We start from the raw sequence: 16,460 nt of genomic DNA, 5'->3' as shown, positions 1-16,460 counted from the left end.
TGAAGAAATAAGAAACTTCATAGTAGAATGTTTGGCATCTAAGTAACTAAAATCCCTTGGGACTAGAAATATACTCGTAGTACCTAGTCTCAGAGCATTACAAATGTGCTATCCTCATTAATCACTGTTTATATTTCATGACAACATGAAACGTGCAGATTAAACTGCAGAAAGTGCTCGAATTAAAATTTTAAGCATGATATGATATACATTCACCTTTTTCTGTTTCAGTTTTATTGGAGTATGAACGTAACTGAAAAAAAGAAAGACATTTTAGAATATTCATTTTGTTGGTTTATCTAGTTAGTTGCATACTGTTATTGGTGTTTTCTCTTATTTTTAAACTATGGATAATCCATGAAGAATTTTTACTCTGGGCTAATAATAACTTATTGAATAAATGGTAATGTAATACACTTTTGGGAAGGCTTCTGTCTCAGATAGCTTTAGCCAATAAAATTTTCAAATATGGACTCATTAAATGTTGAATGAAACCCAAGTTTCAGTGGCTGTAGGGTATTCTACAACTTCTGAGAAGTTGCTAAACTATAGAAAATTAAAATGTACACAGAAAAAAAATTCCTGAGATTTTCAGAAAAATAACAGAGTACACTTTTTACTAAAAAAAAACCAAGAAACTATGTATATTTGTATTTAATTTTTGCAAAAAATAGTTTTCTACTTCAATTTTATTACTACAATATTCTAGAGGAAGAATAATCAATAAAGTAAACTGCCTCTTGAATCATGCAGGAATGGCAAATGGAACAAGGAAGCATCCTTTGATTTGTAGATTTGAGTGCCAGCTTTGAAGCTAGACACCCCTCTTCATATGAGTAACATTTGATTACTGTGTAGCCAGTGTTCATATCTCTTTTCTTTTCAGAAATTGGTGCTAATACAGTGGGGGTAAAATGAGCTAAATATAGTATTTCCTTTCTTGAATTAAATTCTTGATTTTAAGTAAAAATCTACTAGCCTATTGAGTTGTTTTTTTTTTTTTTTAATTGCATTCAGCAAATCCATAAACTACGGAGAGAACTCGTTGCATCACAGGAAAAAGTTGCTACCCTAACATCTCAACTTTCAGCAAATGTAAGTCACTTTTTATTTCTTAAATGTATTACAACATATCTTGATATGGTAAAATGGTACAATTTTAGTAACAAACTTACAAACTTTCAGTGTCCAAAGTAATCCAGACTTCAGACACTGAATAATGGAACTCATAGAAAAGTTAAACTTTTCTGCACACTGAGTAATAAAATGTAAACCCAAATTGTCGAGGGATCACAGTGTGATTAAAAGAACTTCTTGCTTCTTATAAGATTTGAAATAATAGTAACTGCTATAAGGGTTGCTTCTTTTCTTGTTTGTTATTTTTATCAGTTCTCATGCATAAGTCTCTCTCAAGCCACAATGTAAGAGAGGGTTTTAGTGTTTGACTTTGGAAGATAAAGTATTCATCTGCCCTGCCTCCTTCAGCTCAATTTATTGAACAGTTAATTAAGTATCCAATTAATTCTAAAAGATGAACTTAGGTCGAAATATGAATAGCTTAGCTGCATTGTAGATGAGATACAGTTCCCTTGAAAAAAAAACCTTGGCAGCCTTCTCATAGCAGTTTAAAAAGATACACTTTAACTGGTGCCAAAGCAGCCCAGGATGGCAAAAATGATGACAATGAAGACCATCAATTAAATTAACATTTATTGAATATCTTCCAACGTGCCAGGGAGTACACAGAGTAGATGCAGAATAATAAAAGAGAACATGTGGCATTGTGCCCAGTCCTAAGGAGCAACAGTGTTAGAAGCAACAGTGAGGGGTAAGGAAACACCTGCTATTTTGCCATATGCCCTGCCTCTCTCACGCAACATTAGTTTGCTCAATTCTGCTGTGTAGCTTTGGGCTTGCTCCCTGCCTCACCACCCCTACCTCTTATCAAATAAGAGACAATTTAAGAACAAAAATCATTGCACAGTATAAGTTCCACAGCATATAAGTCATTTCACTCACAATGTATACATTTTACCACTGTATGTGAATTTTTTCAAGTTTGGAAGAATCAAATTAATTTTAGATTGACACTATTTCTTATAGATGTTGTTAGGGGATTTTTAAAAATAATAGCAGGTTTTAGAGAATTGTTCAGGCAATACTGGAAAATAACAGTATTATTTAAGCTTATTGTATTTCTTAAAGAGATAATTCAGAGGCAAGTGTAAATTTCATAATATAGGCTAGGAACGGTTCCTGAATTTGTGCTCAGAGGACATAGAACAATACAAATGCCGGAAAACCCTGGGTTATTTAGAAGGCTCAATGACAGCATGTCTTGTGTGGTTACTCAGGGTTTTATTTTATTTTGTAAATATCTCTTAGTTGGCCTAATCATATAATTCAGATATTGAAATAATAAGTGGATGCTAAATATAATGGAAGATGGACTGATTAACAGTAATTTTTAAAAAACTATTTCCATTTAAAAAGTAATATGTACTTATTGTAATAAAAAGAAAAAGTAAAACTAAAAAAGCATTTCATAAGAAATGTATGTCCATTCTTTTGTTTACCTGAGGTTCCCATTCCCACTCATGATTACTGGTTTCTTCTGAATCCTTTCAACATTTTTCTATTATATACCCATATATATATGTGTATGTATATTTGTGTGTGTGTGTATACATACTTGCCAAGGCTTATACACACACAACAGGAACCAAATTCTAATGTAGGGGAATAGTTGTGGGCATCACCTGTGTGCTACTGTTTGGAAATGGAGCAAAGATTTTAGAAAGACGCCAGCCCTTGGCTACCTACCCCTCTAATCATGCATGTAACACTGTTTTCACTGGTGTGTTTTCATGACCTTGGAGCACACATTCTCAGCTGAGTGTTGATATGACCAAAAAAAGTGTGAAAATTGATTCTTGTGGAAATTCATTCTTGTGGTTAAGAAAAAAATTTACTCTTTTTATGTAAAAAGCACAGATATGCATACAGTACATAAACTGATATCCAGCATATCTGTGGCATTAAAATATCATGAGGGAACGGAGCAATTAGAAAAAAAATGTATAATGTTTCCCTAGGTGGACAAAAATGATAAAAATGAAAATAAAAGTAAGCAACACAGAATTAGAAGAAGCAGTAACAAATACACGATTTTGTGCTAGTCTTTATGCTAGTTTAAAAAGTGTTAATCTTGGAGAAAATGCCCAAGTTTCTCTGGCTTTCCCCATCACCAAGTTATATCCCTGTTATCATTAGTAGTAATTTTTGTGCACAGATGAGAGCCTAACATATATCCTATTTTTATGCTCCTTTTTAATTTGTAATGTATTTTTTTAGAAAGCTTCTCAAATCACCTAAGATCCACACAAAAACCTATACATAGCAGCTTTACTTTTTAATAGCAAAAAATAAACAGGAAACAACCAAAATGTCCCTTAATAGGTCAGTGGATAAACAAACTGTGATACATCCACACCGTGGAATACTACTCAGCAATACAAGGAAAGGAACTTCATACACAAAACAACTTGGAAGGATCTCAAGGGCATTATGCTGAGTGAAAAATGCCAGTTACAAAAGGTCACATTCTGTATAGTTCCATTCATATAACATTCTAGAAATGACAAAATCATAGAGATGGAGAACAGATTGGTGATTGCTAGGGGTTAGGGATGGTGAAGGGAGAGACGGAGTATGACTATGAAGAACCAGCAAGAAGGAGATCTTTAGTTTTGTATCTTGATTGAGGTGGTCATCGTTACATGAATACATATAAGTAAATCTATACATGTATATCAATATTGAATTCCTGGCTTTGATACTATAATTATATAAGATATGACCACTGGAAGAAACACAAGGGACCTCTCTATACTCTCTTTGCAACTTCTTGTGAATATATAATTATTTCAAATTAAAAAATAAATCACCTAAAGATCTACCACATTTTTTTTGAAAAGATGTCTTGATTTTAGTCTCCTAGGAGTTTGAACCTTATTCCATCATTTAGTGTTCCTACATTTGGTAGTGATATGGATTGTTAAAGCTTTTTACCATTAGAAAATTTACTTGCTAAAAATATCAAAAATTTTTACATGGCAAAAATACAAAAATTAAATGAAAATCAAAAGTTATAGGTAATAAATATGCATTATCTTCTATGTAATTAACAATGCAGTTTATTAAAATTCCCCTTTAAGCTAAATATTGCAGTGTCTGAGAACTTATAAAAATGATTATAAAGTAATTTTAATGTCAATTGTGTTTTAAACATTTTAATAGTATCATTGTAACTATAAGGGGTGTAGTGTTGTATGTTTATGTCCTTTTGTATTTTTAAGAGAATAATCTCCTTTATACATTAATTTTTAAATTCAGGATATTATGGGGGTACAAACATTTTGGTTACTTGTAATGAAGGGGTGAGGCAAATGCATTACAAGTAACCAAAATGTTTGTACCCCCATGGTATCCTGAATTAAAAAATTACATAAAAAAAACTTTGAACTACTCATATGTCACCTATTACCTACACGTCATTTGGAACTCATTCCTTTCTCTTTAGTATTTGCTTTATGATGTCACTTCAGATTTCATAGACTATAATGAGCCATCAAAGGATTCAGTTAATACTTAATTTTTCCTCAGTTCTAATAAATGCTGTTTTTAAATTTAATTCAGAGTATTTCATTTCATCTAATATGAGTTAGTATCTGTTAGTGTGTGTAATATATATGTATGTTTTAACATACTTGTGCATAAATTGATCATAGGGGCTATGAATAAAATTATTTCTGTATAGCATTTCTTCATTATAAATAAAGGATTTTTAAAATGTACAATTCATATTTGGAGGTAGAAATAAATCTTTATTTATTCGTTCAGACTATAAGTAAACTTTCTACCTTTCAGTTAAATGTGAGTGCGATCTCTACAATGAGAATTATTGTATATAAATGTAATAGCTGTAATTTATAAAGATAAATTTCAATGAGTTCGGTTCTATGGAAAATATCAACTGGTTTTTTAAATTTAATAAAAATGCTATTTATTTTTACTCAGTATATGAATTCCTCTAACAGGACTTACATGCTTTTCCTAATTTGGGGATATTTTTGTAATTGATATATCATATATTTGAACCTGGAAAGATTGATTATATTTATATGGAGTCTATATAAAAATCTGTGTTTAATTTTTTAAATTTTAGATGTATGTGATTGTGTGCTAAAATGCTTTTTTTCCTCTTTACTAAAAGGGGGAGTGGTAAGTCAGAAAGGTATTTCTTCATTTCACCCCTCATTTGTCTGGCAGGGTAAAGCCTCCATTCAGCAGAATGTGTACTAAGCCTTCCCTCCCTCTTGTGAGTTACTGTACAGAGCTGCATAAAACATGGAGAGACTGTTTGCAAAGTTAATTCTACTAGTATATCTTTAGAAAAGAGAGAGGGTGCTACTGCCTAGCCTTCCCTGAATCAATACTCCACTGATAAATAGCCCCAAAACAGGAGCCACACAAGGGAAGACAACTGCAGATGCATGGTCTCATTATACAGTAAGCCCTGTCACCCACACTTTCATGCAGCCAAGTCAGGTGGGATGTATTTGTTTGTTTTTTAATGTATTTTCTTCACAAATCATTTGGAAGTAGGCCCTAAGTCTAGTTATTAGTAACATTTTCAAAGACATTACTGAATGAATGTATAACAATACAAAAGGTACTTTTGCATTTCAGCAGATAAGTCTTTTAACCAAAATCTCTTGGGTATTATTTTCTTTGAAATTGTGTCCTACTTCTTTGCTCTATTTAATATTTTTATATAACCTGGCAGTTACACTTGCTTTTTCACATTTCTTCTAAGAGAAAATTATTTTGCACATATTAAAAATGACAAACACTGAAAGGACAAGTTTATGCAGTGTAAAAGAAATGTGAAGTCTTATTTATATTTCTGAATCATTCTTAGTTCAACTACTAGTTTTCAAATATAAAGTCCTATGATGCATGTCTCTTATATATGTGTATGTGTGTGTGTATATATATCCCCATATCAATCTATGCTTAGAATATTTTTTACTTGGTTGATGGGCTGTCACTTCATTCCATGTGAACACATGCAATGTAGACATTATATAGAATGATATTTCCTCTTGTTGTTTAGCATCACAGTTATTCTCTTTACATGTCTATTCTATTATGTTGTATGATTCCAAAACCAAAGATAGTATGTATTAAAACTATCCTCCCCTAAGAGTCAGTCTTGTCTATTTTTTTTATGGTAGAGATTGACAGAATCAATAATCTTATCTATTTTATTACCTTACCAGATTTAACCTGATACAAGTCAAGGGATATTTATCATCATATTAAAAAAATTTTACTCTGACTTGAGAATCATACAACTGCCAAAGGAAAATTCAGAACCAAGTAAACTATGATTAACAATCCCTCTGAAAATCCATGATATCTTTTTTGAAAATTGTCTTATAGTATTTTGCAGATAAGATATATTATCCTATAAGTTTAATCAGTTTTACTTTCCATTTTCTCTTTATTAAAGGGATAAAGATCATCATTGCTAGAAAAAAGTGTACCTTATTTGCTTCTTTTACTCCTTTCCCGTTTACCCCATTTGGTGAAAAATTTGATCTTTAATTACTTCCAAAGTCACAAAGTTAATCTGACAAACTAAGCCAAGGTGACATAAATTTAAAACAATATTTCACTAACATAATGTTAACATACCTTTCATTGAAAACAACATATCTCAATATATTTTTAGTAACCAATTAGAAGTTTTTTGTGAATAATTAATGAAAAGCAATTTTACAGAGATTACAAACTGATATTCTGATGGTACTTAGTTGTTACAACAAAATGTAAGCATTATAGTTTATACAGCATATCCTTTGCAATCCTGATTTCTCTGCCGTATTTTTAATTCCTATAAAACTGATAAAATATGCACAAAGGATAAAGTGAAGTAAATTTCTTCAAGTTTATACATTCACAGTCCAATAATTAAACCTTACATTTGTCTACTTTGCAACATTTCAAACTTTGCAATATTAAGTAGAATCTTATATTTCCTTTAGTAAATGCTAACAAAAGGTTTCTGCTGGAATTTTCCTTATTTTAAAGAAAACAAGCAACTTTAGTTTTAGGTTTCAGTAACCCATTTTATGGTCATGGTGGGATTACTTTCAATAGCTGAAACAGAAATCATAAGTGACTATCATGGGCAAATATATTGTAAATTTGCATATAAGAATGCTTTATGGCAAAGACCATATCCTGCTATATAGCACATGGATGAATCTCAAAAACAATGTTAAGCAAAAGAAAACAGAAAAGAATCATGCTATATGGTTATACTTGGATAGGTTTTACAATAGGCAAAATTAAAACATAGCGTTTAGGAATGCAAGGTTAGGTATAAAAACTATAAATAAAAGCAAGAAAATAGTTGCCAAAGCAGTTGCAATAGTGGTTATCTTTGAGGAAGGGAGAAGCAACAATGATGGAGGAGGGGTGAGGGTCTTGAAATATCCTATTTCTTGACTTGACTGGTGAGTACATGAATATTCTCTATGTGATAAATCAGTGATTGTACAGCTTCATTTTGTTCACTTTTACATATGTATTATTTTTACAATTCAAAAAAAAGGTTATAATATGAGAGAAAATGGGACATAGCCTTACACTATTTTCTGAGGGTACTAAGTTAGATGTCATGACATTCCTTGTTATTGAAAGTATTTTACACTATAAGGCAGTATTCGTTCTTTAGTGCTCTTTATCCAATTAAGTCTGCTAACAAACCTGAGTATGTGTGTGTATGTATGTGTGTAAGAGAGAAAACGAGAGAGGGAGAAGGAGGGGAGAAGACAGTGGAAAAAGAAAGGGAAGGAAGTGGAAGAAAGTGAAGAGTTGTGCTGACAGATTGCAGTTTAGTAGATATATTCTCTACAAAATTGTCTTCTCCATGTTGCAGTCTCAGGGCAGCCCAGGATGAGTTCAGAGCTAGGAACAAAGACACCTTTGTATCATGATGCTAATGAAGGGGACTTGTGGATTCTGACTCTTACCAATAATGGAATAAACTGCCAGAGCCCTAATTCTCAGGACTCCTGTGATCCATTCGATTGTGGGTACTTAAGCATTTCAGCTCTGCTACAGCTGCAAGGAGATGTATTTTATTTGAGTCCTCTCACTTCATCCTCTCAAAAACAAAATCGATCTTTTGCCAAGGACTGACAAATTTTGTGCCATATATATTTGATTATAGATTTAGGTTGTTAAATATCTACCCAATCCTTATATCCTTTTAGGGGCACAATAAAACTATATCAGTTTGAGATATTGTACATATAGTTCGACCTCAAGCCATGCTAAGAGATTGAAGTACCTCTTCATATTTGATATTCTGGATTCAAACAACTGTATAATGGCATGCCGATAGAATCTGGCCTATTTTAGAGCTGTAAAAAGATTGCCAAATGCTTCTTAATCATAAGAGTTACAGTTATGTACTATAATATGTATAATTCTCTGAAATTTAAAATGAAACCCCAAAGCCACAAAAGCTTAATGTTAAATAAAATATGACTGAATATTATTTCTACCTAGTCGATCTATATTTCCTTAGTTGAAGGGAATGTAAAGCAGAAAGACATGGCTTTTTATTGAAAAAGAGTTTGGAAAGTAGAGACAACTCTTTTTGATTCAATTCTTTGTAAGCAGAAAGAGGAAAGATAATGTTATACCTGTCAGCAGATGTCTGACACTTGAAGGAGAGTATCATTACAATAGAGGAGCTAACAGTATCTTCAAAGGTCATCATGAAAGTATAAAAATGAGGAACATTTGTCCGTTGACTATTTCAGTGACCTCTTTTTGGGCTTTAAGTCTAAAATCTTGGCAGCTCAGACTTTATTCAGCATTTTGAGTACCAAATCCCTCTATGCCATGGAAGTCAAAAGGTATTATTATTTGCAAAATGCCACCTTCTTTCAGAGGTTAAACCCATACTAAATGTCAAGAGACATTTAAACACTGAATTTTAAGATGCCACTGTTTAGAAATGATAAATGAAAAGTTGTGTTAAAGGAGAGTCACCATTGAGAGCTAACCACAATGGTCGTAGTATTTACAGTTAGAACACTTGAAATAAGCATTCTTTAAAATGAAGAGTTTTCATCCATCCACATAAGATTCTGACATTTAAACTATGTTTCTTCCATTTTGTTCACAGGCTCACCTTGTAGCAGCTTTTGAAAAGAGTTTAGGGAATATGACTGGCCGATTGCAAAGTCTAACCATGACAGCAGAACAAAAGGTACGTTCAGAAACTGTTACGGGAGCTTGAAAGAAGACAGCAAGTTGCATAGGATGCTTAAATAATACCTGCAGCTCCTTAAAAATAATACTGTGGAGCATCCACTCTATGCTAAATTAGAACAATGATAAGATATCTTTGCTTTTCCAACTTTAAAGACTTGTGATCAGATTAGTCCATATTGGAACACACACACACAGATACATACAAAGTTCTCTCTAGGCAGGCTATTCTTTTACTTCTGACTGGAACTACTAAAATATCAAATGTTAACCAAGAGAAACAGTCATGTAAGAGTTAGAATATTCTAGTAGCAAACTGTTATGCAGTTGACAAGAATCACACTCTGACAAGAGTTTTCACAAATACATGGTCACTAAATGTAATTATAGACCATGGCCGTGGGCTGAGATATGCAGGATGGATGCCTGGAACAGATGTTAGGACTCTACAGAGTAAGGGACTTCAGGTTACATCATCTATGGAACAAGGGACAATCCTGTATGATTTTGAATAGCAAGAACTAGTTGAGCATCTGAAGATGCTGCCTTTGAAGTAAAGTAATTTAAATTATGTCAAAAGCTTTAAGATCAACCTGAAGATGAAGAATCTTATGGTGTGGTGTGGGCGAAGAAATGCTAAAAAGAAAGGAACAAGGAATTTAGTTCACAAAGGCAGATATATTAAGAAGGTCCACCAGAGAGTCTGTCTGGTCACTTTCCCTGTGATAACAAGTTAACTTCTCTGCTATTAGTCCAGTGGCCTTAACTTCTTTGATTGGGTATCAGAGTCAGGTGAAGCCTCTGAAGTTGTAGGGAAAATTTTTGTAAAAGCTGTACATCTGTAAAATATGGTCAAGTGTCCACAGTTTTCATCTGATTCTCAGACAGATCATCATCTAAAAAGTTTTGGATATCTTCAGAATCTATTCCTATATCTATCCATAAGGATGGCTTCAATTTTGTCTTTAGATTCTAAAAGGTATGTCATTAGGTTTACAAAATTAGCATGTATTACCAAATTTTGTCATTTTACAAAATTTTTTTAAACTAAATGAACAATCCATAATGAAATCAGAAGAGAAAATCTATTATTCTTATAATTGCCTGGTATAACTAGCAAACTATATTCTATGTATTCTAATTTATTCTTCTATTTCATTGATTTCTCTTGCCCTTGAAAGAGAACACTATCCATTCCTGTCAAGCCTGTTCTAAGACAGCTAATAAACTCTTTTGAGCTCACAAATTTTCTTTCTTCTCTTTCCATTCTTCTTTTCTGTTCTTTTTTTTTTTTTTTTTTTTGGTAGTTTGCCATTTCTCTATGTAATGTTAAAAACCCAGCGAATAAAAACATTGGAGTCCAGTAATATTGAGTGTGAATCCTGGTTGTGTCTGTTAAGAACTTTGTAATCTTGAACATGTTCATCTAACCTTTTCTGAACCTCAAATCCATCATTTTAAAAGAGGGGATGATAATAACTGCCTTGTAGGATCACGGTGAGGGGTAAGAAAGAAACTGTAATTACGTCACATGCATATTAAGTGGGTAATAAAGAAAATGTTACCTTCCTTTATATTTCTCTCTTTTTCCCTTCAAAATTATAAGATGAACCAAACTCATCATTGGGCATATACCAAGCTTATTGCTGGAAATGAGGGATAGTATTTAAGTCTCAATATCATTAAGAAGTCAAAATTAATAGAATTTTTTACCCCCCATATTTCCTTCAACTCTTTTATATTTATAAATAAATTTTCTCATAGAAGCTAGAAAAATATACAGGCTTGTTAGTTTACAATGCCTATGATTGATTCCTGAATATCTAAAAACACATCTCTCTAATATAAGGAATTTTATAATTGTATGTACATTATCCTTACAATAACATTGCCAAAATTATGAAATTTTCTCAAAAGATATCATGATGTCTGAAATTGCTTGTATCATTTTTTTAACTTAAAATCACTTCTTTTCTAATTGCAAACTATACTGACACAGCAATGTTGGTAACTAGTTTATTTATTAATTGAGATTATAATTTTCTTATTTCCAAAGTGGTTTTGAGAAGCCTATACAATTAATTACAATGTCATATGGCATAATGCAATGACAGAATTTAATGAAAACCAGTAGAGGAATGTATATAACAATACACCTGAGCCTAGATGATTGCTACTGGAAAACACTAAACTAAATTGAATGTCAGGGAAGCTAAGGCACAAAGGGAGATTGCTTGGTATGTTTCAATTCTCATTTTCTGACCAGAAGAGCATAATTTAGATTGAAGAGACAAACTCTTTGGCACTGAATTGAAGGACGAATTTATTGCAAAGGTTTTTAAATTGGGGTCATGAAATAACAAAAGACAAAATCGCTGTTCAAATAGACATTTCTCTAAAAGCTGAGGGCATAACATTTAATCATATTTCAGTAAAGGTACTTCTTCAGGGAGCTGAGATAAAAGGGTATATTGCTCTCCGGTGATCCAACAATCCTGGCGAAGAGCTTGGGAATTACAGAGCAGAGATTTTTAAACTCTGTTCCCGGAGTTCTAAGGTTCGTTTTTGTCCATTTAGTCACTCATCAAATTTATATTGAATTTCTACTGTTCTGAGAAGAGACAGTGTATATAAGATACATACAGAATGACAGATATAGGTCTATTTCGCTACATATAGATATAGATATCTACTAGAATATAAACTCTAAAAATGTATTATACATACATAATATTCCTCATGGAGTTTATATTCTTCATATGTATGTATATATTTGTCATTGGCTTTATATTTTAGTAGGTGGCAGATGATAAAAAGTATAATTAAAACATAGGATTTCAGGTAATAATAAGCACCATTGAGAAAAGTAAAGCTGAAAATGAGGATATTGGGAAACTGGATGACAAGCTAACACATGGAGAAACAAAGGCCAAGGTGGTGGTTACATGTTTTTGTTTCCATACTTAAGAAATACATAAACTAAGATCGGAATTCTAGTCTTCTGGCTTCACAGTGTCATTTTCAGCAATCACATGGCATTAATAGCCTGATACTATTAATACATCAAAATTTTAGTTTGATTTATAGACCAAAATCCCTTCCTTGAATAGGGAGGGATTCATTCCTAACAATTTTCCTCTTTCCAGATGCCAAGTAACGCTGATTCTCTTGCCAAATTTGTGAGCCAGAACACTACTTTTATACATTCATAGCCTGGTAAGAAAGAAAAGACATGTATGAATAACTCAGAAGCCAGAAAATTATCATGCCATTAGAAATATAACAGTACAATGTCATGTGGCTTCTCAAAGAGGACCATTGCATCTTCGTGCTGGTTATAGAGTGTAGGTGGCACAGAAGAGACTTTGGGAGGGTGAAGAGGATAATTCAGGGAAAATGCACAAATGTATGTAATAGAGCTGCAGTCTCCAACCTTTTTGGCACCGGGGACCAGTTTCATGGAAGACAATTTTTCCACGGACAGGGGTGAGGGGATAATTTCAGGATGATTCAAATGCATTACATTTATTGTGTACTTTATTTCTATTATTATTACATTGTGCTATATAATAAAATAATTATATGACTCACCATAATGCAGAATCAGTGGGAGCCTGAACTGGTTTTCCTGAAACTAGATGGTCCCATCTGAGTGTGAAGGGAGACGGTGACTGTAAATACAGATGAAGCCCCCTGCTCACCCCCTGCTGTGCAGCCTGGTTCCCAACAGGCCAGGCCGTGGCCTGGGGGTTGGGGACTACAGTCATAGAGGAAGGAACAGCATGCATGAGCATGATCAGCAAAGAGGAAATTATGGGCAATATTAAGGTAAAATAGAGATTTTGTGGGAAATGTGAAACTAAGGCTAGAAAAGAAGTCTAAGGAATCTGGTCTTTGAAAAGAAGGAGCCATTCAAAGATTTTTGACACTGGACTAACAGGGTGGTTAATGAAGATCAATTGGGCAGCATTTTTCTATAGTTTAACAGTATTCCCAGTAGCTTCTGGAAGATGGCATGTTATATAATAATGAATCTATAAAGAGGTAAAAGTTAACAGAATTGTCAATATGCTGGCTGGAGGGTGGAATTATCTGTAGGCATTACCCTATATCTAATCTAAGACTCAGTAGATTATGATATTGACATAGTTTGATCAAGAGTTTTTACCCTGATTTCAGATCTGTGTCCCTTCAGCAGCATTTCACCAGGGTTCCATGAAAGAATTAAGACCTAACGCCCTGAGGCATCCATTATATGTGATGAAATAATTTCTTTTCTCACAATCTAGAATAGTACTAGCTATGTGCAACCATTGTCAGAATTCAGAAAATAGGCTGGGTATGGTGGCTCATGCCTATAATCCTAGCACTTTGGGAGGCAGAGGTGGGAGGATTGCTTGAGGCTAGGAGTTTGAGACCAGCCTCAGCAAAAGCTAGAACCCTGTTTCTACAAAAATAGAAAAATTAGCCAGGTATGCTGACAAAAATTAGCCGGGTACACATATGTGGTCTCAGCTACTCAGGAGGCTGAGGCAGGAGGATCACTTGAGCCCAGGAGTAGGAGGTTGCAGTGAGGTATGATGATGCCACTGTACTCTAGTTGGGGTGACAAACCAAGACTCTCTCTCAAAAAAAAAAAAAATTGAGAAAATAGTCACTCAAATCATTGTGCCGGGCTTAATTTTTTCATAGAATGCTAGTTGAAAAAGGCTGTGATACAAATCATCAAAATGGCAGGAATTCTGAAAATCTGGATTTTTTTATGAGTGAGATTTTTACAGAACTACCGTTAAATCTTTGTGTTCAAATTTACTAAAGCTCACTGAAAAATATTTAGGAATTTGAAATTCAGAAGACTTTCAAATTAGTTCTCTGCAGCTGTCATACCAGGGGAATTAGAACATATATTAAGGTATGATAGTTTAGTCATGTTAGAAGGTCCGAGCTGGACAGAGGAATATCTCCTGTATGAGTGATGAAGCTCAGATACAGACCTTTCTGCTAACTATAAAGCCTAGGCTAGGGTTTGCTCATTCTTACCTCTGTGAAACTACTTTCTTTGGTAACTAGCTGAACAAGAATTTAAACCTTGAAGATGAGGAAATTTGAAGATAACGTAGGAGCTAAAAGTTAAGTTGCGTTGGATCTTTACGCTAACTCTTCCCAGTTTATATTATATTTGTAATTTGGAAGTGCTTTTAAATGTATATTGCTGGAGTCAGTCAATAACTCTCTTAATCTTTTAGGGGACATAGAATAATGTGAATGCATAATTTTCAAATTACTTACACTACTGGGATTTGGTGAATTTAATTCAGATGATGCAGTAGGGATTCCAGGTTCTTTCAGAGGAAAAATTAGCACGATTTCAAGTATGAAAGAGTGGGGTGTGGAGTGGGATGTGTTCCAGGAAACTATAGCTGGTTATTGTGAGATTAACTGAGTGTCAGTGTGAGGAAGCAAAAGATAGATTTAGTGGAAAATTTTAAGAACCTGGCCTAGGAGGTAAAGTTGGTTGATGAGATTTGTTGCCAAGCTTGTGAGGTTCTCAATAAGGCCTATATTAGTAAGAAATTTGGAAAGAGGTCCAATATAGTTAGGAAGTTAGGTTGGAAAGAACACCAGGCAAGGCTAGTATTATGACACAATATTTGATCATTTTTTAAAGCATTTCAGGTCTGGCCTTGATAACTTGTTTAGACTCAAGAGACATGCACAAAACTGTTAAAAGAGATGTTGACCCCATCCAGCTTCTTTTACTTGAGAAACTTTCATGGAAAGCTAGAACCTTCTGGGCAGCAGGTGTTGGGGACATCATTATCTTGAATGGTTCCTTAAGGAGATGTGAAGTTATACTTTTTGGTTCTCAGATTTTAAAATACTTACCACTTTTGAAAAGTATGAAGTATCAACAAAATATGATCTGATCATTTTATTCCCAAAATCATTTGCAGAATTATTCTAGCCCCAATCTTCTCTTTTGTATTTAATGAGGAGAGTAGGAAACTGCAAACTACTCAACTGAAGAAGTTGACTTTAAATCCATATCCTGACGTCATATACATGTTTCAGACTTTTGTCTGAAGGTTTAATAGGATTTTCAAACTTAACTATCTCCTATTGATCACTTTCAAAATAAAGAAATTATATGAAAATATTTCAGATTATCTAATGATTTTGTACTCAGCCATCTCTGGCACTCATTTCTAAGCATATTCCTGATCCAGACTCCCCACTATGGACACAAAAGAAGGAATTCTTAGTTGTGCCTGGGGCAGCCTTGCAATTTCCATGCATTATTAACGGCTTAGAAAAATATAGCTTAGAAATAAATGTGAACAACTAACTATAATTATGAGGGGGAAAATGAAGACTAGAAACAAACTATTGAGAAACAATTTCTACATCTCAGTTTAGCTTTTATTTTAAAGTGCTTTATATTCATCTCTATAACACTATTCAGAAAGAGAGAAAGGAAAACCTGACTTTGGTGCTGTCCAAAGTAGATGATCCTACCTATTTAGCCATATTGAGACTTCTGGTGATAAAAAATATTAAGGTTTTTGATATTTTATATGGCACCCTACTCACTAAGTGATCAAACACCGTCTTGCACCCTATGTTGCAATAAAGGCAGAGTTTTATATTATTCTTTCAAAAGGAGAAACATCTGTTTAATGCAGACAAAAACATTTCAACAAAACCATTCCAATATTTACTGAGATCATAAAACAGCAAATAAATAAGCTAAATTCACTAAATAGTCTGGAAGCACAAAAAAGGCACCTTTTCATTTTTTCTAACAGAAAAAACAGTTTCAAAGGTATGGCAACATTTCACCATGGCCTTTATGGGTGAGGAAAAATATTTAAAGCAAAGGGAAAAATTACATGGAAAGCCTCAGAGTGACAAGGTGAGAGCATATCTCAACTGAAATAAGAAAGAAGGAAAGAATTTTAGCAAATATGGAAAGATAACTAGTACAAGTTTGAAGAGATTATGTCAATGTAGATTTTAGCTATCCTTTTAACCAAAGACTATGGACTATTTGGTAGGTATTTGCATATACTTAGAAAGTTATCCTAAAGAACTATTAATATGAG

General features: G+C 33.3%; 1 protein-coding gene across 2 annotated transcripts in view; it reads left to right on the top strand.

The window, feature by feature from the left end:
- Positions 1-16,460, top strand: part of NAV3 (neuron navigator 3) — a 327,264-nt gene that overhangs the window by 264,261 nt on the left and 46,543 nt on the right. For both annotated transcript variants that reach the window (XM_045553320.1, XM_045553319.1), the window contains exons 22-23: positions 1,018-1,095; positions 9,272-9,355. In XM_045553320.1, coding sequence (XP_045409276.1) covers positions 1,018-1,095; positions 9,272-9,355 — 162 coding nt within the window. The remainder of the gene's footprint in view (positions 1-1,017; positions 1,096-9,271; positions 9,356-16,460) is intronic.

Source organism: Lemur catta, chromosome 6, assembly GCF_020740605.2.
Source record: "Lemur catta isolate mLemCat1 chromosome 6, mLemCat1.pri, whole genome shotgun sequence".
Lineage (NCBI taxonomy): Eukaryota > Metazoa > Chordata > Mammalia > Primates > Lemuridae > Lemur > Lemur catta.
This window is presented reverse-complemented; position numbering and strand designations above follow the sequence as displayed.